This window comes from Heliangelus exortis, chromosome 26 (genome assembly GCF_036169615.1).
Source record: "Heliangelus exortis chromosome 26, bHelExo1.hap1, whole genome shotgun sequence".
NCBI lineage: Eukaryota > Metazoa > Chordata > Aves > Apodiformes > Trochilidae > Heliangelus > Heliangelus exortis.
Genome location: NC_092447.1, coordinates 1,112,980 through 1,139,842, shown reverse-complemented (window position 1 = coordinate 1,139,842; position 26,863 = coordinate 1,112,980). Strand labels below are relative to the sequence as shown.

The 26,863-nt window shown below is 46.8% G+C and overlaps 2 protein-coding genes across 2 annotated transcripts; one reads left to right on the top strand and one right to left on the bottom strand.

Annotated features, from left to right (window-relative positions):
• Nucleotides 1–12,049: 12,049 nt before the first annotated feature.
• ZW10 (zw10 kinetochore protein) lies at nt 12,050–23,261 on the bottom strand. Its single transcript, XM_071768960.1, has 16 exons — nt 23,107–23,261; nt 22,579–22,713; nt 21,722–21,823; nt 21,452–21,529; nt 21,174–21,333; nt 20,686–20,835; nt 19,845–20,036; nt 19,323–19,486; nt 18,934–19,116; nt 18,411–18,646; nt 17,608–17,679; nt 16,800–16,969; nt 16,201–16,331; nt 15,601–15,732; nt 14,677–14,879; nt 12,050–13,719 (listed from the first exon to the last, which is right to left on the bottom strand). Exons 1-16 carry the CDS (start codon nt 23,218–23,220, stop codon nt 13,599–13,601), a joined length of 2,343 nt encoding a protein of 780 aa, XP_071625061.1. The 5' UTR covers nt 23,221–23,261; the 3' UTR covers nt 12,050–13,598.
• An 845-nt stretch (nt 23,262–24,106) lies between these two features.
• Nucleotides 24,107–26,342, top strand: CD3D (CD3 delta subunit of T-cell receptor complex). The gene is made up of 5 exons (XM_071726759.1): nt 24,107–24,484; nt 24,817–25,029; nt 25,272–25,403; nt 25,768–25,811; nt 26,048–26,342. Exons 1-5 carry the CDS (start codon nt 24,412–24,414, stop codon nt 26,108–26,110), a joined length of 525 nt encoding a protein of 174 aa, XP_071582860.1. The 5' UTR covers nt 24,107–24,411; the 3' UTR covers nt 26,111–26,342.
• Nucleotides 26,343–26,863: the final 521 nt, after the last annotated feature.

Genomic DNA, 26,863 nt, shown 5'->3' with positions numbered 1-26,863 from the left:
TTTAGTGAGAGATGAGAATCCCTGCGACCTCTCAAGTATAAACACTGAGCATAAAGGGTGAGAAGACCTCTTAGTGACTGCTCTTGATTTATTATTTAGCACTCACTGTGCAAAACATGGCTATTTGTCACTGCCTCTTCCTTCTTTTTGCTCCGTCATCATCTTTGATGTGAGTTACAAGGAGACTTGGCCAGGAGGGCACTGTGAACCCTGGGCAATGAGCAGCAGTGCAGATTGATCCCCAGGGCCCTTTTGGGAGCTGCTGGTCCATGCCTGACCCTCAGCCAGCTGCTCTTTGCCAGAGTGTCTCTGGTGCTCCAGCAAGATGCAAAAATATTTGGGGGAGATCTGACAGTCTTGTCACCTTGCTGTTACTTTCATTGCCGTAACAACTAAAATGGAGGCAGGGGATGCACATAGGGATTTTCATAGTTATTTTTACAGTGAAACCTGTGCTTTCTACCTGAGGCTGAGAGAGAGGAGAGCCAAGACACCCAGAGCCTCTGCAGCTGAGAGCCTGCCACTCATAAGAGCCTGGTGAATAGATCTCTCTCTTCTTCCAGTTAAGACAAAAGGGGCATCAGTGCCATTTTGATTATTCCCAGTCTGATGAGTTATTTTTTATGGCTTAAAGGAGTTAAAATTGAGAGGCAGCAAAATGTTTGTGTGGGTTATTGAGGAGGGTAGCAGAGTAGGGGCTTAGGTGTACACAGTAAAGGTTTAAATCCCTTGGGGTCTGGCAGTGCCCCCTGCACATGAAGCATTCCTGCTGCCAGCAGCAGAGGTGACTCTGCAGTCCCTGAGCCAGGTGTCCTGCCAGCTGTGTGACACACGGAGCCTGTGAGGTGACACGTGTGCACAGAAAGGCAGAGGTCATGGCAAAGGTAGAGCTGCAGAGCTGGGCACTGGAGAACAGATGGGAGCCAGCAGGGAGCTCACAAGCATCAGCTCCCTTTGTATGAATTATTATATAGTCTTTGTTATCTGATTATATGGTAGGGTATATCTTAAGCAGAGAAGAAAAAGACCTCATTCCTAGCACTGTCTAAATTTTGAATGTGTAACTTTGAAAGCTTAATCATATTCTTTTCACAATGCCTTCTGGTTTATATATATATTGGGGTTTGTTGCTTTTGTGTATTCGCTCATTTCGCTGTCAGTTTAAGCTTGGTATTATTAAAATTGCTCTGGTTTGCTCTATTTAAAATTCTCCAGTTACAGTATTTTTTGGCAAGAAGTGCTAAGTCAATTTCTTTCTCCTATTTTTTATTTGTCTTTAATGACTCATTAGATTAGCACCTTTGGAACTGCCAGCAGGAAGTCATAAGCCTGCTATCAGGAGAAGTCTTGCAGGAGGTAGTGGAAGATTTGTGGGTTCAGGGCTGTGCATGGGACCTCTGGATGGGGGACTCTGTCTTTACCTGGGGCATAAACACACTGGAGAGATGTGTGAGGGAACAGTGCTCCTGAGGAGGTGTCACGGGATGTGGGCAGTAGTGGGTTCAAGGCAGCATCCCACGGCCTTGCTCCTAGCACTGGGAGGGCCAAAGAAAATTCCCTTTGCAAGGTGAAGGGGGTAAAATCATCATTAGATCTCCCCACACCTTGCCCAGGAGATCTGTGTGTTACTGACAGGACTTTAAGGAGCAGGTTTGCCTTGTGAAGGGAAGCCAGGCAGGAGGGAGCTGCTATTGCCCGAGGGTGGTGGGGTTGCTGGGATGCTCAGTGCCCTCAGCTGGGGCAGGGGCTGGTCCAGGGCCCTATAAAAGGCCACGGGGAAGCAGTTCCTCTCCTCCAGGCATGGGTAGAGGGGAATGCAGAGGGTTGTGGGCTCTGTAGGGCTGTTATTGGGTCCTGAGCTCCTCATGTGCTGGTCCTCAGCTTGATCCAAGGGGGGTCCCTGCTGCCCTGCACTATGTCAGGAAGCCCTTGGGAGCTGTGGTCAGCCACAGCCCTGGTGGGGATGTGCTCAGTAGCTGTAATAGGTGCTAAAAGGAAAAGAAAGGCAATAGGTGAATTATTAACAGAGAAATACCTTCATGTCTGTCAGGAGGTGAAACTGGCTTTGCAGAAATAAGTAGCTTTACTTGCTGTGGTTTTGGCCTTCTGGTAATGACTGTTTCCAAAGGGTGAAAATAACAGTGTTCTTGTAACAGCAGCTGCTAGACCTTTCCAGGGGGTGCCTGAGACAATAACCAGCTTTGGTCTGTGGAAAACATGATAAATGTCAAAAGTTTTTGTTCGTTGCCTCGCTTTAATTTCACAAGTGTTAACAAATCCTGCTAGAGTGAAAAGGAAGGGGGAAAAGCTGTTTATGACTAAAAGCAGCTCTGAACTGTGGTGGTGAAACCTGGCTGAACAGGAAGTAAAACATCAAAGCTGACTCTGGACAGATATGTTGTGTGGCGAAGGGAAAGGGGTACCTGAATTTCACCTCTGCAGCTGCACATTGCTTCAGGAAAGAGCAGCTCCCAAAAGTATTTTTAAGTGCAGATAAAGGCTGCTCTTTTTTTGCTTTTTTTTTCCCCCTCTCTCTCCTTCCTTGCCTGCGAGCATGGGGCTGACTCATGATCCCGCAGATGACAGAAGCAAAATTTTCTCTGGCGTTGGGGAAAATGATGTTTTCTTGCATGTGCAAACCGTCTCTTTGTAACGCTGGGGAATTCCGTAAGGAAAACAATTTTAGGTTGAAACAGCAGCAGATCCACTCCAGTGCTTGTGTCAGGGCTGATTTATTGGCAAGATGCTTCGCAAAACTTAGCGAGGGAGTTAAAATATGCGAGCGATGCCAGCTGTGCCAGGCGAGGAGCCCCCCCCTTCCCTTCCCTTCCCCGGGTGTCGGAACCAGCATCAGATGCGTCTGTGAAGCTGTCAAAATACCGAATACCCCCCGTGAGGGCTCGTCCTTGTTTTAGCTGAAAGGCTGCGGAACTGGAGGCGATAAATCCCGTGGGGAAGGAGGATGCTGCGCAGGGGTCTCTGCGTGTTTGCAGCAGGAAAATCCGTTCCGGGCAGTGCTGAAGGCTTTGCCCCCCACCCCGGTTCATTAGTGCTTACTGATAATCAGCATCCCCACGCCCTGGGGATTCCTGATGGAGTTTTACTGAGCCCCATCCCCGACACCTCTGCAGCCCAGCGGTGGGGACAGAGGGGGACAGCGGGTGGTGGCACCGGCTCGGGGTGGGGGTGGCCGGGGAAGATGCGAATTTTTGGCTCAAAAGTAGAAAATATCCGGACTGTTGGGACTTGGCTAAAACGGGTGGGAATTTTGGGCTGGTGCGACGCCAAAAAAGGAGAGCCAAGGTGGCAAAATCTTGGGTGTCAAGCCAAGCGCTCTGCTGGCACTGACAAAAGCTCTTCTCTGCCACAAAGGGTTACTCAATCTAGCGGTACTTAGTGATGCCCCTGGGCTCCCATTTAGGATAATTTGTTCCTTTGTTATGTCAAACAAACAGGAGAAAATAAGAGGGAAATTGTTGATGCTTACAGACGTAGTTTGCTTTCCTTCTTAGCTCAATTCTCTTCAGAACAATTATATAGTAATTATTTGTTAATAATAAAACCCGCCAGAGTTGTTTTTTATAATTGTGCTATCATTACCAATACTTGTGGAAAATGTCAAATATCCATTGTGAAAATATCGGCAATTATATGAGGTGATGCATTCCCTTTCCTCATTAGAAAGTGGTGCGAGGAAAGGCTGGGGAATAACGTGCTATAGTCCTCTCAATAAACCCTGGACATTTTGCTTTTCCTACTAAATGCAGTCCTTTGTGTATGTAGTACCTAAAACGTGAGACTTGTCCTTTCTCTCAGCCTGATGTAGTCTTGGCTAATTGGATCTCAAATGGCTTCAAGAAGCAAAACTCCAGTCTTGACTGACCGTGGAAAATTGGTAAACTTGGAAACGTTGGAAGATATTTTTCATCTGGCATTCATGCAGTTATTTAAAAATTAACTGTTACTTGTGCTAAGCATCCTTCTCAGGCTGGTAGCTCAAGCTCGGGGAGAGTTAGTCTGAAACTCTAATTACGAGTAACTTTCTAACTTTAGTCCATTTGCAAAGCCTTGTTATCAAATATCTCCGAGTGAATGTGGGAAACGTTTTAATTCTCCGTGGTGGAAACAGGGTGGAACCAATAGCCCGGTTTTCCACACTTGTGCTGCTGTTCATGCCACAATAAGTGTGCTTTGCTGGGGGTGATGCTGAGGGGATGATGCTCTCTGGGCTGGGGTTCCCGCTGTGGTGTTGCGGGAAGATAAGCAGCGGTGATCGAGATAACATGGAGCCTCGGGTGTGTTTGTGTGTGTGTGGGGGGGGAATGTTTCGATCCCGAGGCACTTCTGACAGTGATGAACACGTTATGTCAGGGGGAGAGGGAAGTTGCTCATTGTTTATCAAGGGCTGAAGTTTAATGCTAATATTTACCCATCTGCATCTCGACTATTCCTACCTTTATTAATGAGGCACTGTAGCACTTCCTAAGCGAAAACCCTTTTTTTTTTTCCTTTTTCTTTTTTTTTTTTTCCTTCCCCCCTCCCCTTTCCCAGGTGGCACCCACTGCTCTGCAAATCTGATAATTCCCGAGCTGCAGCAGAAAGCTCGTGTGCCCTGAGGAAGGCTCCATTTGCCAAACTGCTTGCATGCCGAAAGAAAATAGCAAGAGACAAGGGAAATGTTTTGTTTGAGTTTTAGGTGACCCTTTGGGGAGGAATCAAGGCCACTGCTTTAGAACAAAATGCTCAGTAACTACCTCGTATCGATTTGTGAGAGGAAGTATATAAAGCTGAACGAAAATATAAATACCATGCCCTGGAGCACTGCTGCTGGCCATAGTATTGGTAAATGCTGGCGTAAGAGGGGGCTCATTTGTGTGTCTGGAGGCAGAAGACATTTCTCACATTGCAGCCTGGAGAAATGCAGAACAGCTCCAGGTGGGTGAGTGGATGGAGAGGGTGAGGTGAGAGTGGGCAAGGTGTGCCTGCAGGCTGCTCCAGAGATTTGAGACAAAAGGATCTGAGACATGTAGGGATTATCTGCAGCACTGTCTCAGGGCAATGAGCCCATGCCTGGCAATAATTTGTGACTTTAAGGCTGTGCTGCTGTAGCTTTGCCTTTGCAGCTCTGTGTGGGACGTGCTCTGCCCCTTCCAGCACAGTGACAGAAAAGCCTCTGTCAGTGCTCTGTGGGACAGGAGAACAAATTCTTACTTAGTCGAGACTGTTTTTGCACAGGCAAGTTCATGTGATTGATTCTGTCAAACCAAATTTTGCCAGATTTTCTGTCGCTCCCCGGAAAGCTCATGGGCTCAGCTTGGACCTGGGTAGAAGCTCTCTGAAGTGGTTTTCTCTTTAACTACATCTACATTTATTGACAGCTTTTCATAATTTTGTTATTACAGTCTGCATGTTTATTTACGTAAATAGGGATTGTAATGAGAACAAATTAAAATGTGTAATTAGTTGATTAGGATCCATAATGTGGACTAAAAAATAGGCAGTATGAGTGAGCTTCAAGGCAGATGGTTTTGGTCAGCAGTGATAGTCATGGCTGTTACCCTCTGTTGTGGAGGGGAAGAATTATGTTCTGGATGTACATCCAGGAAAAATGATGCTGCCTGCTGGGGGAAACTTCCTTTTCCCTGAGAAGGAATTGAGGTTTAGTGCATCTTGAAGGCAAAGCTGGCAGGAACATCCTCCTACTGCTGGATACAGCTTTTTCTCTTGCTGAGCAAGAAGTGCTGAGCTGAACAATGACAGATTTACATGGAACACTCTTGAGCTAACTGCAGGGAAAAAGGGAAAGCTTCTCTTGAGTGCACAGAGTTAATTTTATTGGGTATTTAGCAGGCTCTAATGATAACCAAGAGACCTGTAGATCTTTGCAGGTGGATAACTTCCTGGCAGGACCTTGATTGCAACTTGATTTTATACCTTACAGACCCAAAGCCCTGCCAAGGCTGTATCTCCAGGGAAGGATGTGATGCAAAAATGTTCTGCAATAGCAACGTTCCCCTCCTTGGTCTTTAGAAAGAAACAGCAATGGAAAATTCTGCTGCCCCTGGCATGGACTCCAGTGATCACTCAGAGAGCTGAACAGCAGAACAGAGGAAGATTTTTGGGCAGCTGCAGATAAGGCCACGTCCCACAGATAGAGCCAGGAGCAGCATCAGCCCTTGGGGATGTTGCAGGGGAAGAGGAGGGTGGGGTGGGCACTGGGGAGCCCTGTGGCTCACAAATGGGCAGTGCTCACCATCCTCCAAATGCTTCTCTTCCAAACAAGCCCAATGTTAGCAAGCTATTTCTAGAGGGAATCCTGTCTTACTAATGTGTGCTGCTGGAAACTGGGATGAAATCCTGGGAGAAGCATCCTCAGCTCAGCCTCTGCAGATCAAAATGAAGGCAGGAGAGCAGGGGCAGATGCTCAATAAAAGCATCTGCTGGACCTGCAGGCTCTTGACAGCCGATTAAGATCTTGCTGACCCTTGCCTCTCCCGTGCCCCTCGGGGAGCAGAGAAGCTAATGGAGTGGAAAACTCTGTGCCAGAAGGTTGAGGGCTCTGCAGGTCAGGAGGGTGCCTTGCTGCTGGATTTCCCTGCAGGGGGAAAGTGTGTAGGCTGCAGAGGTTGTGAGATCTCTGCCTGCCTTCAGGGGAGCATGGGCAGAGCTGCTCTCCCTGGCCTGAGTCCTGCCCCTGACTTTGGGTGCACCCTGGGGCTGCAGGACTCAGTGTGATCACTGCCTCCACCTTCCCCTCCTTTGCTTTCTGTGGGGCTCATTCCCTGTGTGTCTGAGTTGTTCTTCCCTTCTCCTGCAGCTTCATGGGCTGACTGGTTCAAAGGAAATCTTCTCACAAAACAGGCAAGGAGCCATCAGAGCAGGAACCAGAAGCCACTCAATACATGGTGAGGAACTGAAGCCCAAGCTCAGCCTGCATGAAAATTAAGTAAAATGCAGGCTGAGAGGAGAAATGATTGCAGGTTATAAATGCACTTGAAAAGGAGTAGAAGGAGAAGAACAAGCTCTATAAAAGGAGCTTGGAAAAGGAGAAACTCCTTGAAGGAAAAAGCTGTGCTGACACAAGTACACTCCAGTATAAAGTATATGTGAGAAGCAAATTAGGAAGTTATGAACCAGCAGAACTCTGAGGGTCTGCTGCAGCTTAACATGAAGTGTTGGGAGTCTTTCAAGGACTCACCTTTAAGTTAAAAGGTGGTCTTTGATAAACTCACAGAGAGGATAAAATGATGATTAGCAGAGATAAGGCAGGACTGCACCTGAACATACAGAAGGTGCTCTTTCCTCCTGCAGAGCATGAGGGTTACCTGAATGCTCCCCTGGAGTGTTTCAGGACTGCCTATGGAATTATTGAAACTTCAGAATTGGGGTGTTTTCTGATTTGGGGGTTTTTAAATGGGGAAAGAGCTGGACAGAGCAGGTTTAGGTCGCTGCTGCAAGCCAGACAGTGACAGTGCTGCAGCAGGCAGGACCCAGCAGCCCTGAAGCCATCATTACATCAGCTGCTGACTTCATCTGTGCTGCAGGCAGGGAGCACATGGGCATCGTATTTCAGCAGGAGGGTGGCAGGCTGCCTGTCTGCAGCCACCGGCTGGGACACCAGGCCAGCCTGGGTCATACAGCTTGTCTCTGCCCGGGCTCCTTCTGGTCCTCTCTCTGTGTCATTTTCAGCTGCAAATTGCTCCAGCTTGTGGATGGGAATCGTTGTGGTGTGCTGGGCTGTGTCCCTGTGAAGGTGAGGAACTGAGAGAAATGGTCCCTGATGTGCCTGACTGAGCCAAAAGGATGCTTGGGCAGTGGTTCCATGGATCTGTCATCCTGGGCTCTGGAGCATTCCTCTCTGCAGGCAGCAGATGTGATGCTGCAGGGTTTGTTCCACGGGGAACTTCCCTGGAGCTGCACCAGGGCTGTGATTTGCTGATGGGTGAGACTGAGGGAGAAACACCCTCAAGACTCCTGAAGGAATCTTTCCTTGTTTTCTCCCTGGGATTTAGTAGGTCCTCAGCTACTTGCAAGGGCAAAGGAGGGTCAGCTGACAATGACAAAATGAACTATGTTCTGCAGTGGAAGAGAATGAACATAGTATTAATTGCTCCTTAATAATTATTCTTCTTTGGTTTGTCTCTAAGAAGTCCCTCGGGGTATCTTTGCACTGGAACATGATACAGATAATGAAACCATTTTGTCCCTGACATCCTTAAATTCTACATTTATTAGGTGATTGATGAGAATCCAGGGCCCAGTCCCCTCCCATCAGTCCACTGAAGAAGCACAAAAAACCCATGTATTGAACAGCACTGGGCTGTACAAGCCACCTGTGAGGATGGCAGTCACAAACTGGAAGGCAGAGAAAGGCAAAGAACCCTGCTCCAGGTCTGCTCTGAGAGTTTCCCTCAGGTTCTTGTGGTCCTGACAGGTTTCTCTAATCCTCTGAAACAGGCAATGAGAAACCAGAGAACTGACTGGCTCGTTGCATATCTGTGCTCTAATAGTTACTTTTCCTGCCCAGGTTTTAATTGAGCTTAGACTCTTGCTTTTTGCTTTATAATCCAGCAAGTTATCTGTTCTGATTCAGGATGCATGAGGTGAAAGTCAGGAGACCTCGTGTTTCCCAAGGCATGGGGAGGTGGATGTGTGCTCACAGGACCAGGGAATTTTCACCTTTTCTTTTAGAAGTCTTGGTATTTGCTCACCTGGAGCAGGAGCCTCTGTTTTCTGCCCTGGGCAGGACACAGCTTCTGCCCAAGCCCCAGGCTGGGGTGGTGCAGGCTGTGCAGAGAATTACCTCTAAATTGTCTCTGTTTGTTTCATACCCTGCCATCTGCTTTTTAAATAAATGAGTATATCAGGTTATTACAATTCCTCCCCTACTCAATTCCTTTTACAGAGAAACTCATTTTTCTGAAATTGCCTTCCCTCACCTCTGTAATTGTTACACAGCAAATGGCCTGGGGACAGAGGCTGATCAGTGGTTGGTTTCTGCTCCTTGCCTGCTCCAAGTTGGCTTTCAGAGCAGAGCTGAACCTCCAGGCAAGGGGGTCCAGAGCATAAACCCTGAGAATGAACAATGCACTGACATGTTGGGTGTAGGAGAACAACTTTCTGCTCTGTGGAAACGCCCAAAAAGGGCTGGATACTTATGTGAAATATATAAAGCTGTGCCTGAAAATGCCTACAGGATGTCATCCCATCACCTGAGGTCTTGGTGAATGATTTCCCATGATGAGGTTTGGGATGTTGGCCTCTCTTGGAGATGCAAGGTGAGACAGATGGTCAGTCAGGTCTGGTCTGGCAGCTCTTGTTTTTTGTGATGTGAGTGGGATGTTTCACAGGTCTGAGATTAAACTTTGCATCACTGCAGGGGCAGATCCAGGGCAAGCTGGTTCAGTCTCCTCCAGTGACAGCTAAATCCTGCTGGAGATGGTAATAAATAGGGATGGGGACAGGCAGAGAGAGGTGAGAAGGGGTTAGGAAACACTTGAGGAGTGTGAGAATTGGAAGACTGGGAGTTTATTATTGTTTTTTTTTATTTTGACCACAGCATCACTGCTGGAAAAGCAGAATCAGATCGTCAGGACTCGTTATCCATCATGAGATCTGGCAGACTGCTACCAGGATTAGGCAGGTTTTAGGCTGTATCTTTTTGGCCATTTTGCTCATTACAGGCTTATAGAACCTGCCTTATTTTGGGGAGATGCACTTTAATTAGACAGGAGACTAAGGAGAGAAATAAAGCAAGGGAGGAAATTATGCAACAGAAAGCAAGAGATGAGGACAAAGTGATGTCCTGAGGAGGATGGGTGAAAGCTTTGGACTGTTCAGCCACTGGATCAAATAAATTCTGGCTTCTTACTGCCCCTGCCCCCAGCTGTTGTAGAGCTTTTTGGTTTAGCAGCTCAGGTGTGTGTGAGATTGAATGTGCTTTTGTCCTGGATCAAATTAATTCTGCTTGCTTCATGTTTACTTGGCTGCTTTTTATTGGGCCTTCTCTTTGAGTTCCTCTGGGGTGAGTACAAGGATTTTTCAGGCTTCCAGGGTTTTTTGCATTGGTAGTTTGCAACTTCACACTTCAGTGACTCATATCTAAGAACTTAAACACTGTAAGTACAGAACAGAGCTCACATATTGTTTTTTCAGCAAGCAAGCTCACTTGGCACCTGGGAAGCAGCAGACACCTCAGCTGGGATGCAGGTCTGGGGCTTGGGATCCAGTAAATATTGCTGGGAGCTCCCAGCCCTAATTATAACCAAAATACTGCTTTGTTTCTACCAGGGCTGACTGGCTGTGACTGTCTGAAAGGGAGAGCTCAGCCTGCAGGAAGGATTTTAAAATGTCTCCTTGAGACACGGGGCAGAACCTGTATCAACATGAGAGATGCTGTAAATCCTGATGAGTGAAATGGTATTTTTTCCTAGCACTGTTCTGGAGGCTTAGGGTGCTGGCTCCATCATTAAGGAAGAACTCAGATTTTGCATGGGGGAGGATGGAGCAATCCGAGCACAAGTTAAACCAAGCAATTAACTTTGTCCTGCACCCAGCACAAAAGGGCACAAATTGAAAATACATTGTTTTGACAAGCTGTAGGCCAGATGTTCTGGCTGCTGTGCATGTAGCCATGACTGTTACAGCAGCCAGAGCCAACATCTGGCTGGCTGCTCTGCTTACCACTGTCAGTGGGAAAGAGAAGCCTGTTCCAATGGGAGTAATTTAGAAAAATGACAAAGGAAATGTCTTATGCCTCACAGCACCTCTGCCACCTGTCAAGTACTGATGTACCACATGGGCACTTCAGTGACTGTCAGTGCCTGTAATCATTACCTTTTTTTTATTTTTAATTTTTCTAAGGAACTGCAGAGGAATTATGAAAACCAGGAGGAAAAAAGCTACAGTGCTCTTTTCCTCCTGACCTTTTACATCTGTGCGTCAATGTTTAATTTTGAAGGCTCTCTTGTTCTAGTCACTGCTTTCTTACTGCAGGCAAGCAGAATTGATGGAAATATTGATCAGCTTCTAATGAGTTTTAAAAGAAAAAATGAGTGTGACTCAGCATAGTGAGGTAGTATAGACTGATGTGTCTTTTTTTTTTTTTTTTAACTGCTGCCAATACATCTTTCTGAGCTTTGCTGTGTTATCCCCTGCCCTGCACAGACTGAGAGTTGCTCGTTGTGTTTTATTGCCTGCAGGGTAGGTGCCTGCCTTTCCCTGGCTGTGGTCACAGCCTGCATCTTCATTTAACTTCTGCAAAGGTCAGATTTCTGACAGGTGAGTCCTTCCCCTCTCTTGGCTCAGAGGCAGCTGCCAGCAAAGGCTTCTCAGGATGCTCCTTGCAGCTCCCCTCTTGCCTCCCACTGGTGCTCCCAAGTCCTCCAGCACCATCTACAGTCCTCTCTAGGCTGAGATGCTCCAGTGCCACCAGTAAAAGGGCAATTGCTGAGCCAAGATTGGGATGGGGGGGTATTTGCAGCCTCATCCATTGTCTCTCTGCTTTCTGGCCTAATCTATAAATCAAAAAAATTAAAAATTCAAACCAAACAACCCCACTTTTCACACCAGCTGACTGGCTGCAAGGTGCCAGGCTGTAAAAGGAGCCTGACCTTAGTAATTTGTACCAGGCACCCCAGGTCCTGTTTCCTGTGGTGCTGGGGGTGTCTGTCCCCAGGGAGCTGAGAGCTGCACCCACTGCTCAGCTCAGGTCTGTGGCACAACTCAGGCTTCAGCTGAAACCTGCAGCACTGGGCTGCCATGAAATATTCAGAGGAGTTTCCTCGAGTAAATGGCATTAAAAATTCATTGATATTTTGAGCAAGAAGCCATCAGCTGTATCTTCTGGGTATGGAGAAGTATGTAAATAAGAAATCTCTTTCATTAGGCAGTTTGAGACTGCTTCAGCTGCCTTTTGGTTTTGGGACAGGCTGGAATGGATCCTCAGCCTTCTCTCTTTCCAGAAAGGGAAATTAAGCTGCTAACAGTCCAGGACATTTTGTGTTGCTATAACCCTAACAGAATCCCCAGATAACAGCAGAAAATATGCTCAGTATAAATAGTTTATTAAAGAAAATACCAAATTACATTTCTGTAACAATCCACATGAGAGAAGGAGTCTTCTCCAAAAGATGTGGGTATTTGGATTGCTATGTGTAAAGGGAAAGGGGATCCCATGAGACTCAAGCATTAAGGAACACTCTCAGCCTTTAGATAAATTACTTGGAGGGGAAGAAAAGAAAATGCTGGAGTTCTAAGTGCAGTCTGATTTTGATTCAATTTTTCCTTGCTGCATTCCCAAGCACTGGGCTCAGCCTGACAGACAATTTGATGGGACTCAGTTCTGCAATGACTTAGTTCCTAGCTGTGCTTCAGGCCCTGCACAAATGCTTCAAATGAACAGAAGGCAGACAAAAGCACAAACAAAAAGGGTACAACAGTAGATAAGAGATTAAAACATTGAGGTCTGTGATGAAAACTTTTGTAAGCAGGTTTTAAGCACTGTAGGAAGGACTTAGTGCCATGTCTGCAGCAACTGGCCTATCTCTGGGCTATGGTTTTTTTTAATGAATGCTCTTGCTGAGTTTTTCAGTTAAGAAATGTGCATTTCTCAGTCTCCAAACACAGGCTTTTGTAATTTAAAAGATAATGCTATGGGTGCACACTTTGTCCCCTTTTTATTCATTTACATTTCTTATTACTCCTAAAGGACAGAAAATTTACTACCAGAAATACAGCAGATGCCAGACCTAACTAGTTCAAAACAACAAAAAGGTAAAGGAAGGAGCTGAACTGGCTTCTACAGCTGGAAAAGGCTGAGGAACTCTTAAGTTGATTTTAAAGTATTTTCCATGAGAAATAAAGCCATGAGGAATTTTGCCACTTCTGTAAAATTCTGACTTGGTAAACAGTTCACTGGGAACAAGATCTCCTCCTTAAACTTTCACTCTCTTGAGGTCTGGTCCTCAGGGAAACCCGAGGTGGAAAAAAGCAAAGTTTGGCACTTCAGCATTCTTAGGTGGATATCAAAAGCTATCAAAGTGTGTGGGTTTCACATGTAGTTTGCTGGGACAGAAGAGGTAAGACCCAAAGGGGCTATGTGCCCACTGATGTAAAACTGCATAGATAAGACTCACTACTGAGAAACAAAAATCCCTCTACAAGACCCTTAAGGAAGCTTGAGATGACATTGTACAGCACCTTGAATGAGAGGTCCACCTGACAGGGGTGCCTGATCTCACCAAGAGATGTTGGATTCAAAAATTTGTTTCCCTACTCTGGGCTTAACAGGACAATGAAATCCTAGAGAAGGAGAATTACCAAACATCACAAAAAGCATCTCCTCCTCACCAGGACTGTACAGCCCCCAGCTCGTGAAGGAAAGCTCTGAAAACCTCTGGGGGAGCACGGCAGGAGGTTGAATTGTCAAGCCCAAACTCCACCTGCCTGGCAGATGGAGCATAAGCAATTAGTGTTACCCACCTTTACTCTTCTGCTTTTTTTATACCAGTATAAATAAGGGTCAAATTTTTAAAAAATTGAAAGGCTGTTTGCTCCTGCTTTGTCAGAAGATGCATTGTGAGGGTGTAAACACAGAGTTATTTAATTTTGGCCAGTGCTGCTGCTCTCCTTTCTGTGTTCTGGAACAAGGCTCGGATCAGACTCTTCACTTCAGCTGCAGAGAACTCAGCTGCAAGAGGCCCCTTCCCATCAGCCCACCTACAAGAGAGAGAAAGACCTCAATTTAACCAAACTGCACAGAAATGTCAGGTTAGAGCAAGCCATTGGGGCACTCATTACAGTAGTCAGTCTAAAGGCAAACCAAATCCAGTTAGCAGTCTGTCAGCTGTCTGCAACTTGTGTCCAGAAATGTTCAGTCAGGTTGTAGGGGTGATTTTTGCCCTCATTATGAACTGTACCTTTCCCTTCTCCAAAATAAGACTAAATCCTGCCTGGAAAACTCCCATTCACCTTCCCAACAGAATAAAAAGTGGGTTTTCCCTGGTGGAAGTGGAGATAGGAACTTGGGTGTCTAGCATGGTTCCATGAGGAGGGGGCAGTGCTTCTCTGAGTGCTTTCTCCAGGGCTGATGCCTTTTGGATTCAGGATGCTTGTCATTGAGATGTATGTGTGAGGCAGCTGTGAAGAGGGAATGTCTGGCTTCTCACAATTCATGGCAGCTAAAGTGATAGAAGTAATTATGCAAATCCTCCTGTATTATTCAGATTAATCCCTCTTGCAAGTTAGAAGAAGCAAGACCCAGCATCTAAAGAAGCAGGAGCTGATGATGTGGAACTGCAGCAGCAAGGCACAGCTAACATCAAAAGCAGCAGGCAAAATGCCAGGCTGCTTACCATGAAATACTTCTGAACCTGGAGAGCTGAGGGGGATGCACAATCACTCTGCTGCTGGCTGTCCCATGGCACTTGGTCTTTTTCCATGTACACACTGGCTTTTCCTTTGCAGGAGGCAGCTGAACATGTGAGCAAGCTTGAATGGACTAGAAACACGTGGCCAGAAACAGCCTGGGAGCAGCTGTCTGATCCTGGTTATGGGTGATTGCCTTTCAACTGAACAGTCCCCTAAGCACAGTGCCCTGCTGATGTCAAACCACTTCCCAGCTCCTTCTTATTGTGGTGAAGAGCTAACAGAAAAGAAAGAAAGGAAGACACCTACTGGTCTACTATTTCTTGGAGGTTGGCTTGCAAGATGATCATCAGCTCTTTGAATGTCATCCATTTCTGCACATAGACTGGAACTTCCTCTTGGTACTTCTTATTTTTGTCATCTTCAGGTAGTGGGGTGAAGACTTGGGGTCCTTCCTCCACCATGGTCCTGCAGAGGGAGTACAACCTATCTGCATCTTCTCTAGAGATATCCTGGGATTGAACAAATGTTAACAGTTAGATTTTTGGAGTAGCAAGCAGTAAATGAAATGAGAAACAGGTGTCTGTGTGCATGAAGGTGAGAGAGGTTTATATCACATTTAACATTCTTGAGCTAGTATAAATTATTTAATGAACTCCTGTTTCAGGAAGTTCTCAGTGATTGCCTCAGGCTGTGCTTCTGAACACTGATTCTTAGTGAAAAAGCATTTTGTTGTGAAGCAGAGATGTTATGACAAAGGCCTGAACAGTTTATAAGGACTTGCTCAGGTATTGCCAGCCCAAAGATGAAAGCCAAGTTTTTTGGCAGGCACAGCCTGAATAAGTGTCCTGTAAACCAGCTGCTACAGGAAAATAGGACTTGCTGGCCTACTGCACAGTGGGAAGGCTCTTTGGATGTAGACTACAGCTAGAACAGATGCACTATCATATTTCTATTGTTTACTGTAAAAATGTATTTTAATTAAGAATTGGAATAGGATAGTTGTACCAAGGTAATCTGTCAATCACTTATACACAGTACTGGGGAGTTAAATGGAGATTTAAACAGGTAAGAATTTTACTATGAAATGCCACAGGTATTTTGGTATCTCATGCCTAGATAGGATTGGGAGGTTCATTAGAGATGGACAGGCAGAAAATGTATCAGAAGAGATGAAGGTCAAGGTGCAAGGTGTTGACACCACCCAAAGCCTGGCATGTCCTGTGCAATTACCTCTAAGGCAGCAATCCTGGTGACAATCTCTGAGAGAGCTGTGTTCAGTAAAGTCCCCATAGCCTTGCAGTATACATTGACTGGAAGCACATCTTGCCAGACCTTTCCCAGTCTTTTCAACTGATGCAATACCTGTAAGGTAACAGCAATGTGTTATCTATCTGTTAGCAAAAAGAACATTGAGAGGTGCCACATGATAATTTGACTACATGAAGTCAGAAAACAGTTGGAAAAAAGCAAAAGGCAATGAGCTGTTGCATGGAGTAATGTTCCTGGGAAAAACTGCAACATTTTTCATTTACATAAAGGTTCATAAAGAGTGTGATAGGTCTTTTCTTTGAAAAATGAAAAACACTATGAATGTACTACTCACAAAAGTTCAAGGTTGAAAAGCTTTTCATTTCAACTTGGAGCAACTGAACTTGGCATACTTCAGTTTTACCAAAAGACACAAGCCAGGAAAAAAATATAAATCATGCCAGAAAATTGCTTAGAAAAATTCCACTCTGCTGAAACACTGCAGGGTTCTCAGGGCTGTGCACCTTCCCCAGGACAGCAGCTACAGACAGGAGAGATATTTGTCTCTGATTGATTGCTTACCTGCCTTATTGCCTTGTTTGCAGCACAGTAATTTTCCTCATCATCCATATTAGAAAAATTCCTGGCACTTGACAGCCTCTCCAGGATTTCCCCTTTCTGCACTCGCATCTGGGCCAGAAAACACTCCATCCCTTTAGGAGGAAAAAACAAGCACAGAGAAGCAATTAAACAATTATTAAATTTGCTCTGCTGATTTGCAGACTGTAAGTGCTGAATTATGAACTTTCTATATAGTTTTATTTTTCAAGGAATCTCCAGTCTCTAAACAGTCTTGTAGAGCAAATTTAACCTGGCCTAGTCACAGCTGGTTAGTTCTTGCACAGCCTGAGTTGCTATGATATTTTTGTAAAAGAGCTGGGTAGCAGAATTAGTTATGGATGACAGGTTCCTATTAGGCTCATGGAAACTTATCTCAGAATTTGTTTCAATGGATTAAGCTGAAGAAAACACCAAAGGACTGAGCAGCAGATTCCAGAACAGCCAAGTGTCACAACACGTTGCTGGATAACACACTGGTTCTTGGAACTATGTGCTGGACAAGAAGAGCTGGGGTTCAAATACTACCCAGGATAAGTTGCAATACTGAAAGGTAAAATTACCAAGTCTCCTAAAAGCAGGCACCAGATCTACAAAAGTGGCTGCTCCATCACAGAGGATGCTGGTCAGGCGGTACCGGAACTGGTGTCCCAGGGTGAGCAAGTGGTGAGCAATGTACATGCAGTTGTTGTGGTGAATGGCTGCCAGCTGGGGTAATTTCTGAAGGTTCTCCCTGTCCCACGGAGGAAGAGAAAAGGAAGACATTTATTTATCTCCACCTGGCTCTGTTAAAAAGCCCTACCCTAAAGAAATTCATGGCCTGCCTCAAAACTGTGGGTGATGCCTGATAAAGACACCAGCTGGAATAAAGGTGTTTAACCTCCTGTCACATCCACACTGTAACTTGTAGGGAAGGAGTTTTGTGGGGAGTGAAATGGTACTTCTGCCTTCAAACCATGTGTTATATCCATAGTGTTTCTAGTAATGGACTTTCAAACAGGAAGATACCCTTAGAGCAAAGTTACAGTGAGGAAAAGAGACAAGTCCAGTATGTGCTGTCAATCAATTGCTGCTCTTTTTTACAGGAAAAATCCCTGCACCAGACCTGGGGTCAGAGCTACATGGCTGGACTCAGCTTTTACAAGAACGACAACAACCTGCTTGGTCCTAAGACTGCTGACTCAGGAGCTCTCAAGCACCTATTTCACTGCAGGTAAAATTTAATAATAGATTAAGAGTACTAGAGGAAGCCCTTAGAAATTCTCTGGTAGACAAACTGGGGACAAGTGGGGCTGTTCAGTAGCTTTGCTCTCTCTCCAAAACAGGCCCTAGGAAATACACACACACACACACACACACACACACACTTACTTGTGATATGTTGGCACAACATCATAGAACAGCTGGAATATATTCCTCACAGAGTAGAAGAGCTGTATACAGCTACAAGAAAAATAAGGCTTATGTTAGTTTGTCAGTGGAATTAACATCTTGTTCACAAATGATTCTCAACCTTCTCCAAAACAAGGTTTCTTTAGTAGTAAAGCATTGCCACAAAGAGGAGGCTGTCAGGTTCAACTGTAATGCCAACAAAGGCAATGTTCTGAAAAATTCACTAAGGCTGTGATGACCTTGTAAGTTTGGTGTGGAAAACAGAAGCTTCAGACCATGTGTCAGAAGGGAGAGATATAAAACGCCAGGAACAAGGGGGACAGTGTCCCTTCTGCACCATGTGTGTGGAAATAGTCACTCTCTGACACAGAGCACTGAAGGACATTCAGGACTGAGGTAACTCCACTTGAGAGTTGTGGTTGCCACTTTCTTAAAGCAGACTTTTTAAAGCAGTATACAGGTTCCTCAAAACACTCTAAAGAGCTCTGCCAGACACACAGCTGAAGCTCTTTGCTTTCAAGCAAGAACCCATCTCTGAATTAATGCCATTGCTTTGTAATTTGGTTTGAAAGAGAGATTCAGAAGGCTGCTTAACCTTCAGTATTCCAGGGAACAGTCTGCAGCTGTTCCAGCTGTGCCAAACTCAGGGATGCATCCTCCAGCCAAACCACGGTAGCTTTAACGACCCATTCTTTTCTTTTAAAGTTCTTTTAGCTTATTAGCAGATGTCTGGTGCTGCCAAAAGCAGCAAGTGTCTGACACCCCAGATATCCAGTTCCTACCACTGATCTGTGCTGGCTGTAGCCTCCACCAGTGTCTGATAAGCCAGCTCCATCAGCTTCTCCACTGACGAGCTGATGCGGCACGTGGGCAAAGAAAAGGTGTGCTGGCTGAGTTTAGTCTCATTCCCCAAATGTGCTGTGTCGTTGTGCAGGAGCCCAGAAGTTTTTTGTGCTTTTAGGTGGCCTGCCCCAGGATCAGGAAGCTTTGGTAGAGCTACACAGGAATCAGGTGAGATCTAAGGGAAAACAAGAGACAGGTATAATATCATTTAAAGCCTGTATCTCTTCTTACTTATACACTAGCCAGAAAAGTCTACACAACCAAGCTTCAAGTATTTTAAGGGATATCTTGTTAGTGAAATACTGTTAAAAAAGGTTTTAAGTTTTTGTTTGCCAAGATTCCCAAATAACTAAGAATACTCAATGTTTATTGAGTAACCGACCAGACTGTTCTAGACAAGTTGTCTTCAGTAGCTCAGCTACTTTTCCAAATAGAAAAATGATGTATTTCATCAACAGTCACCTTTACAGTATTGTGTATTTCTGAGGTCATCAGGTTTCTGGCTGCCACAATCACATCCTGGCACTTCTTGTTAGCAAAATGGGAATTGACATTACGGGCATATTTCAGTAAATCAGTTGTGTCTCCTTTCAAAAACTGCATGGTCTTCAAGGCTGTTTCAAATTCCTCTGTGGATTTAATCACCTGAGGAAAGCAGACACATATTCTACATCAACATGGTTTCCTAAAATTAAAGTTGGGTATAAACTCTTCAACTCATCTGACCAGAAACACAAGCCACAGATTAACTGAGAGAAATACACAATTTTAGATGAGTGAAACAACTGTATTGTTCAGGCTGGCCATCTGGCATCTCCACATAGTGGATCTGAAAGATTTTTGAGACCTACCTCTATATATTGCTCCAGTTTGCTGCTATTGGTTGGGATTGAATTCACCAGGCAGTTCTGAATGAGGCAGTCTGATAACTCTCCCCATATCATCTCACCCAGCAGTTCTGCAAGTGTAACTCTGCACTCTTTTCCATCTTCTGCAGGCTGCTCAAGAGACACATCTGAGTTCAAGAGAACAGAAAAGGATTTTAATACACTTGCTTCCTGGACCAGACACTTCACCAGCTCATTCAATCATTCCTGTCAGAACAGCATCTATCAAGTGTTCCATAATCTTATAATGGAGGTGTCTTCTTATCCAGGCCATGTGCTGGGCCTGTGGAACTGCCCAACCAACCAGAAGACACCTGGATTTATGTGCACACTGAGCACACTTTCCCAGCACATTTATATATCATGAGATGCAAAGCCACAGAATTCAGTGCTGCTTAACAACCAGATGTTCCAGAACACTTTTGCTCCACTTACATGAACAAGGTAGTGATCACACTCTAATTTTAAAAGGGAAAAGCTACCTACTCAGCAGGTATTTGTGGAGAACTTCAAAAACAAGCTTGATTTTGTCAAAAACCTCCATAGGAGAGGAATGATCCAAGCTAGGCTCCCCAGACTTAAAACGTAGGATGAAGACATCTGACTGTTCCTCTGTGAATGGCTGAAGAGATGGGTATGAAATCAGTGGCTTGAGGATGTACTTCAGCAACAACTGACCTGAAAAACACACACAAAAAGAATTGTTTTCCAGCTGCAGGAAGCAGGCAGTTTGCTCCAGGGAGGCCCAACCATGACTGTTTTGGATGTAGAGGTTCTTCACACGAAGTGGAAGGAAAGCTCTATCAATTTGCTGTATCAGGACACAGCTAATGAGGTAAAATGCTTGCTTTGGTTTCACTGATGACCATTTTACTGAAGTAAAGCACATCTGGAGGCCTAACAAAAAGCAGCATCTTTAATGTAAAATGAGAACCACCTTAAACTGCAGGAACATGAAACCCTGTCCTGGATCTGCCATGATTCCTCTTATCAGCACCTGAGGATGCTGAAGCCCAGAGGCTGCCTGAAGCTGCAGTCTTCCTCTTAGTAGATGAAGAGGCTGTAACTGGTAAAAACTCTACAAACATCAGACCATCAAATCCCATACCCACAGATCAGAGCAGTATACTGGAGTAAACTGTCAGGAAAGGATAAATAATTTTCTGTTCACAAGAACAGAGCATTCACCTCATGCTCAGTGCTAAACCCAAGTTGAGAGAAAGAAACACTGCTGAAATGTTTGATCTTGATATTCCCCTTAAACCAAGTCTGAACTCTTACCCACTTGGGCTGCTATAGCTTTGTTTATCTGGATTCAGAGCCTTACCAAAAATTTTAAGCTTGGTGTGCAGTTCTCCTAGGACAGCAAATGCCTGCAGCACAGAAGCCACAGGGGGGCCAGCAATCTCCTCCTCTTTTGATGGCACTGTGTGTAAGTGCAGTTCTGAATGCATCACTGATTCCAGGCTGCTGCTTTCTAAAGAAAAAGAAGAACCATCTCTCTGTCAGTGTGGTCTGAGATACTGCAGATCTGAGGAGCTATTGCATTCCTCAGGTGGCAGCTAAAGCAATATTTTACCTCTCCCCATTTCCACAAAACACAGCTCTTGTTAAAGAGTGTCAGAGGGTACAGAGCTCCTTGTGTTAGAATTCAGGACAATGGAATGAGAATCAGTCTCTTACAGTGATCCAGAATAATAAATACATTAATTAATAAATACAGTATTACTGTATTTTTTATCTTGCAGGTGCTTAAAACCGGGCATTTCAAATGGTGAAGCAGAACCAGTGAAACCATTCAGGGCTGGTGAGTACCTTTTGGAGGTGGAAGCTTCCATACAGCCAATTTCTGCCATTCTTCTCCCAGATGATAGAGCATGTTCTGTGTCTGCACTGTCAGCTCTGTGCCAAGTGCTTTAAGGATCTTCAGCTCAAAGCCCTTGCGGGATTTCAGCACTTTCAGGCTGCTGTGTGCCTGGTGGTAAAGACAGAACCCAAAACCTTGGGTACTGATGCCCCTGCTAAGGAAAAGCATCTTGAAAAATGTATTGGAAGTCCATATGAACAGTACAGGAGTAAGGAGTCATTATTACCTCTTTCAGGTGCTGAGCTGCTGCAACATACTTCTTCTCTAGCAATGCAGTGTTGTACTCTTTAATAGCTGTATCAAACTGCAGTGATCAAACACATTCATGTCACTGTGTATCTGCTACTGGACTACAATTGTTTAAACAACACAGCTAGAGACAGGGGAGCTACAGGCAGCTACTCAAAAGAAAATGAATACCCAGAATAATGCCACAGACAGAGCACCAGCAAGGCAGACTCGCCCTTCATCATTTTAAGCTGCTCCCCCTCCTCACCTCCTGTAGCTTTTTCAGAATACTCAGAACCAATGTGTCTCGCTCCAGCTGCTGCTTCAATTCAGTAAATTCAGCAACAGCGACATTTAGATCTCTCTGGACCTAAAATAACAAAATTTTCAGTGAATTTACAGCAAGCAAATGTTGTTGGACACACTGAAAGTTATAACAACATGAGGTTTAATGTGTTTCTGTCAGTAGAATAATTTGGTGAGAAGGAAAAAGGTTCCATCCATTTTACTGCTTGTTAGGAAGATCTTTATAAGCACTGGAAACACTTACAAAATTCTCTTGTTACATTACAGGTTTTTTTTTAAGGGACTGTGAAGAAACTTGGCCTCAAAAGGACTTCAGTTTTCATTTCACAGAGCAACATGATCTGCAAGGACATGTGACCTGTACTAAAGGTAATTCTCTGTTCAGAATCCCAGATGTTGGAAAAATCAAAGCAAAAAAGCAGAGTGGGTCTGCAATCTGGCCTGCAGGACCTTCTCACATTCTCCTTAAAGGCTTTGGTGAATGTGCACAGTGATGATTTAGGTTCCTGTTCTGTCCCAAATCACCGTGGGACCAAGGGACCAACCCTCAGCCAGTCTGTGTCACACCTCACTGCAATGCACAAATCCCACGTTTCACATCCTTTTTTCTGGAGACGTGTGGTGCTTTTCCAGCTGTCCAACAGAGGGCAAGCCCTTAGTGACAGCTCCTTCCTTACACACCTCTGCAGCCTGTGTCACTGGAAGGCATTTTTGCAGGATGAGAGCATCCCGGGTTCTTAGCCAGGAGTCCTCCTTCCCTGCCCCTTTAAGCCGGGTGTGTGTGTGTGTGTTTGGGATGACACCGAATGGAGCTGTCACCTCGTTCTCAATCCCAGCTCTCAGCAGGTCGATGTTGCTGGCCAGCTCCTCCACCTGGGACACCAGGTCCTCGGCACTCTGCATGCTGGGCAGGAACTCGCTGTACTTCTTGTTGATCATGGTGCAGACTTCTCCCTGGGGAAGAGGCAGCGCTGGAACACCCACCCCTTCTCCCCGATCGGTCCTCGGGAGCGTCGGTCAGAGACCCTGCAGACCCCGGGGACACTCCCGAAGATTCCCCAGCTCTGCGCAGCACCGGGAATGGACCGCAGCCCGGCACGGCTGCTCCGCACAGCCTGGAACCCGCACTGCCCGGGACGGATGCTCCGCACTGCCCGGAACCCGCACTGCCCGGGACGGATGCTCCGCACTGCTTGGGACGGAGGCCCCGCTCGGTCCGGGATGGATGCTCCGCACATCCCGGCACGCCGCTCCGCACAGCCCGGAACCCGCACAGACCGGGACGGGTGCTCCGCTGGGCCCAGGAGGGGTGCAGCTCCCCAGCCTCCCCACCATTCCCGGCCCTACCTTCAGCTCCTCCACGCGGTGGGAGAGCCGCCCGATGCGGGTGCCCAGGTCCTCCTTGCTCAGGCGGCCCGAGCTGGCCAGCACCGCAGCCACCAGCGAGCCCTCCGCCGCCATGGCCGCGATACCGCCCCGCCCGCCGCCGCTCGGCACCACGGGACGGGGCGGGACGGAACCGCTACGGCGGCCGCGGGGGATGCGGGGGAGACGGGGGGGGTGTGCGGTGACATGTGGCTGCGGGTGGGGGGTGAAACAGGAAAGGATCTCAACAGATCAATTCCTGTGGGAAAAGGAGAGCAGGCCAAGTTGTTTGTGTGAATTTATCTAATGTAGAATTAGAACTAGTGATCATAACCGGTAAAAGACCAGGCAAAGCAGTCCAAACTCGTAATTTTCCACTGTTTCAGTTAGGAGCAAAACAGCTTTCCACTGTCACAGCGAAAAGCAAAACAAGGGCTAACGAAGCGAGCTTTCTGCCTGAGAAATAATTGGGAGTGTAAATCTCGTTTTAGATCAAGGCACCGCCAAGGCCAGGGAGGTGCCAGCTTGGCCCCGAAAGCATGTGAACATCTGCACAAGGAGAACATAAAGATGCCACAACCAGCAGATAAGAGGAAAGTTATGGCTGGGGCCCGATATCCATAGAACAACATGGAGCCACCTGGAATCCAGGGAGATAGAAGTTTAACCCTAAGAGGGACATATCCCCGAGAGAACAACTCCGCCCAGACTCCACCTGGTTCCGCCCAGACTCCGCCTGTTATGAATATTATAATTACCTGTCGTAATCTTATGAATATGCATGAAAGGCTGTATAAATACCCTAACCCTACCCCCCCCGAGTGGAACTCTCTGTCCAGCGTGAGCTGGGAGTTCCCCGGATCCGTGAAAAAATACCTTTGCTGTTTAAAGACTCAAAACTTTGTCTCTAAACAGTTTATTCGGCCTTTTTTTGGCTTCAGGGGTGTGTGTCTAGTTGTTCTCCCCTGCTCTTCCGTGGGTGCTGTTGTTGTCCCACAGGACGCGGGTTTTTTTGTCTTGCTGCCCCGGTGTTAGGCTGGCTCTGTTTTTATTCTTCCCGTCTCTTCGTTTGCTCTGATGTGAGCATTTTCCCCACGAATTTCACTTATTTGGGTGACTAACGCGGTGAGGGGGCAGGCTCAGGGCACTGAGCCATCCCCCAGCTGCTGGGGGAGGGATGGAGGGGATGTTCCAGCCCCGGCATCCGGTACCTGACAAAGGTCTCGGGATGACTGCGATCTCTCCACATCCTCCGAGAAGGGGAAAGAGCTGACACCACTCTGTGCCATGAGGAGGGGACAGATCCTGGGTACCTGGGCTCTCCTTGCCTGCCTGGCCATAGCCAGCTGGAACGTCCGAGGTAAGTCCCCAGCTGTGGTTTGCTGCTGAACCCATGGTTGAAATGGGGCTGGGGGTGGTGGTCCCTGGAGGTCCTGAGTCCAGCTAGTTTTCACACTTTTGGATCTCTAAACTACCCAGAGCTGCACTACTGTAACCACCAGTTAGACACTGGGTTCCTTTTCTGCTGGGAAATTCTCTTTTTGCAGTTTTTTTGTTAGTGGGGGTGTTTCCACTGCTCAGGGGACAGACGAATGGGATTGCCCTCCACAGCATCCCTCCCCAGGAATGAGATCTCTGAGGGCTGAGAACCTGGATGTGAAGCTTTTTGCTCTCCTGTTTTTTGTTTTACAGGACAGAAAGTAATTGTGAAAGAAGCCAGTGGGAAGGTGTTCCTGCAGTGTGTGTTAAGCAGCCCAGGCCAAGTCAGATGGTGGAAGGATGGGACTGTGATAGGAAACGTGACACAGCTGGACTTGGGTGCAGCTTATGATGATCCCAGAGGCAGCTACACGTGTGAAACAGGAAAGGGAGAGATGAGCAGCCCTCTCCAGGTGCACTATCGAAGTAAGTGTTGAAAACCTGCTTTCTAGAGCCAGAACTGCTCGGAGTTTTCACCCAAGTAATTTTTTGAGGGAGCTACTGATTTCCCAGAGTCTTTGAGGGTGGTTCCAATGGTTTGTGGAAGTCCTGACACCTCCTGTGCTAGGTTGTCCTTGGGCTGCACATTCCCCTGCATCTTGTGCCTGGACCTGAGAAGTCCTGGTCACTGTTCTGCTTTCAGCATTTGTGTTCTTTTGGGCTTCCAGTGTGCCAGAACTGCATTGAAGTGGATGCTCCCACCATCTCGGGGATTGTGATTGCAGATGTTGTTGCCACCATCTTCCTGGCAGTTGCTGTGTATTGCATCACTGGCCAGGAGAAGGGACGCCTGTCAAGAGGTAAGGGGAGGCTGGCTGCCTGAGGGTGGGGACTGGAAGTGCCTGAGCATCTCCAGGAGGTGGTGGTACCTGGGGATTTCTCATCACTGCAAGGTGCAGGCAGAGCCAGCACGCAGCGTGTCTGTGTGAGCACCCTCCCTGTCCCTACCTCAGCTTCCCAGGCAAAGCCACCAAATGCACAAGGTTCACCCAAATTTCATCCCAGAGACAGCAGCTGCTGGCACAGGAACCTCTAAGCTCTGAGCCTCCCAGAGGATGTAAACACACAGGACAGAAAGCAGGCAGCCATTTGGGTTTGTTTGCAATTGTTCACCACACTGTGTGTGTCTGCCCTGATCCCTGACCACCTTTTTTCTTCATTTAGCTTCTGACAGGCAGAACCTCATCGCCAACGAGCAGCTCTACCAGGTAAGCACAGGCAGGCACAGGTGTTTGTGGGCATCACTCTGCTGAGTGACCCAGAGAATGGGGCAAGCTCAGCTTCCCTTTGCCTCTCTGGGGTTGCTAAGCTCTGTGTGCAGGGAGGGAAATCATACTAAAAGCTTGGAAAGGGAGGGCTGGGTCAGCTTCCCCTGTGTCCTCCTTCACAGGGCTGGACAGACACAGTTATAGCTCATCTTGGATTTTTTTTTTGTCCTTCCTAGCCTCTTGGTGAGCGGGGTGATGGACAGTACAGCCGGCTGGCACCTGCCAAAGCCCACAAGTGAAGTGGGAAGATGCTGAGGCCCTTGACTCCTTCCCACGGGTTACAGAAAAGCCACAGCCAGCACCCTGCCCCACTGCTGCCTTCATCAGTTCCCTGCTGGCAGAAGGCAGTGTGGGGTTCTGCCTGGAGAGTCCACCAGCTCCTTGCCAAGGTGGGCTGCTTGTAGCACTCTGCTCTTGCCCTGACCTCCTGCTCTCCTCTATCCCTCTCATTAAAGATGAGTCCATCCCAGAGCCTCCCTGCTCCATCAGTTATGGGGAGGTGTGGGGGGGGATCCCTTCTCTGTGCCCTGATCCAAATGACATCTGGGTCTGTTGCTGAACCTGGGGAGAGGGGATCCTGTGAAGGGAGAGGGCTACCACTGGCAGTAGCAGAAGCTTTGTCTCATTTGATTCCCCTTCCAGAATGGGAAGCCAGGGATGCCAGGAGCACAGGGACACTTGGCAGGCTCTGTGTCACCCCTGAAAAGCCTCAGTGCCTGGGACAGAGCTGAGAGGCTGGCAGGAGGGAGGTCAGGAGTATGGCAAAGTCCCTGTTCCCTGGGTCTGAACAGAAAGAGCTCCTGTGGTCTGATGATGGCCAAAACAGGAGGCAGGATAACTGACAGGATCCAGCTGGGTGGTATGGTTGGGCTGAGGAGGTGTCCCTGGAGCACTGACATTTTGCAGAAGCTGAGAACATCACCCAAAGTGGTTTTAGAGCTGCTCTGGGGTAAGTGCTCTCTGTTTTCTTGCAGTCTCCCCTCTAGATCTCT

Excerpts from the sequence above, each read along its gene's own strand:
- ZW10 (XM_071768960.1), bottom strand. The coding sequence starts at position 23,220 with ATGGCGGCGGAGGGCTCGCTGGTGGCTGCGGTGCTGGCCAGCTCGGGC. Across the intron at positions 18,647-18,933 it reads AAATACACAATACTGTAAAG|ATCTCACCTGATTCCTGTGT; the intron begins GTGACTGTTGAT and ends GTTTTCCCTTAG. Across the intron at positions 17,680-18,410 it reads ACAGCCAGCACAGATCAGTG|CTGTATACAGCTCTTCTACT; the intron begins GTAGGAACTGGA and ends TTTTTCTTGTAG.
- CD3D (XM_071726759.1), top strand. The coding sequence starts at position 24,412 with ATGAGGAGGGGACAGATCCTGGGTACCTGGGCTCTCCTTGCCTGCCTG. Across the intron at positions 24,485-24,816 it reads AGCCAGCTGGAACGTCCGAG|GACAGAAAGTAATTGTGAAA; the intron begins GTAAGTCCCCAG and ends TTTGTTTTACAG. Across the intron at positions 25,404-25,767 it reads GAAGGGACGCCTGTCAAGAG|CTTCTGACAGGCAGAACCTC; the intron begins GTAAGGGGAGGC and ends TTCTTCATTTAG.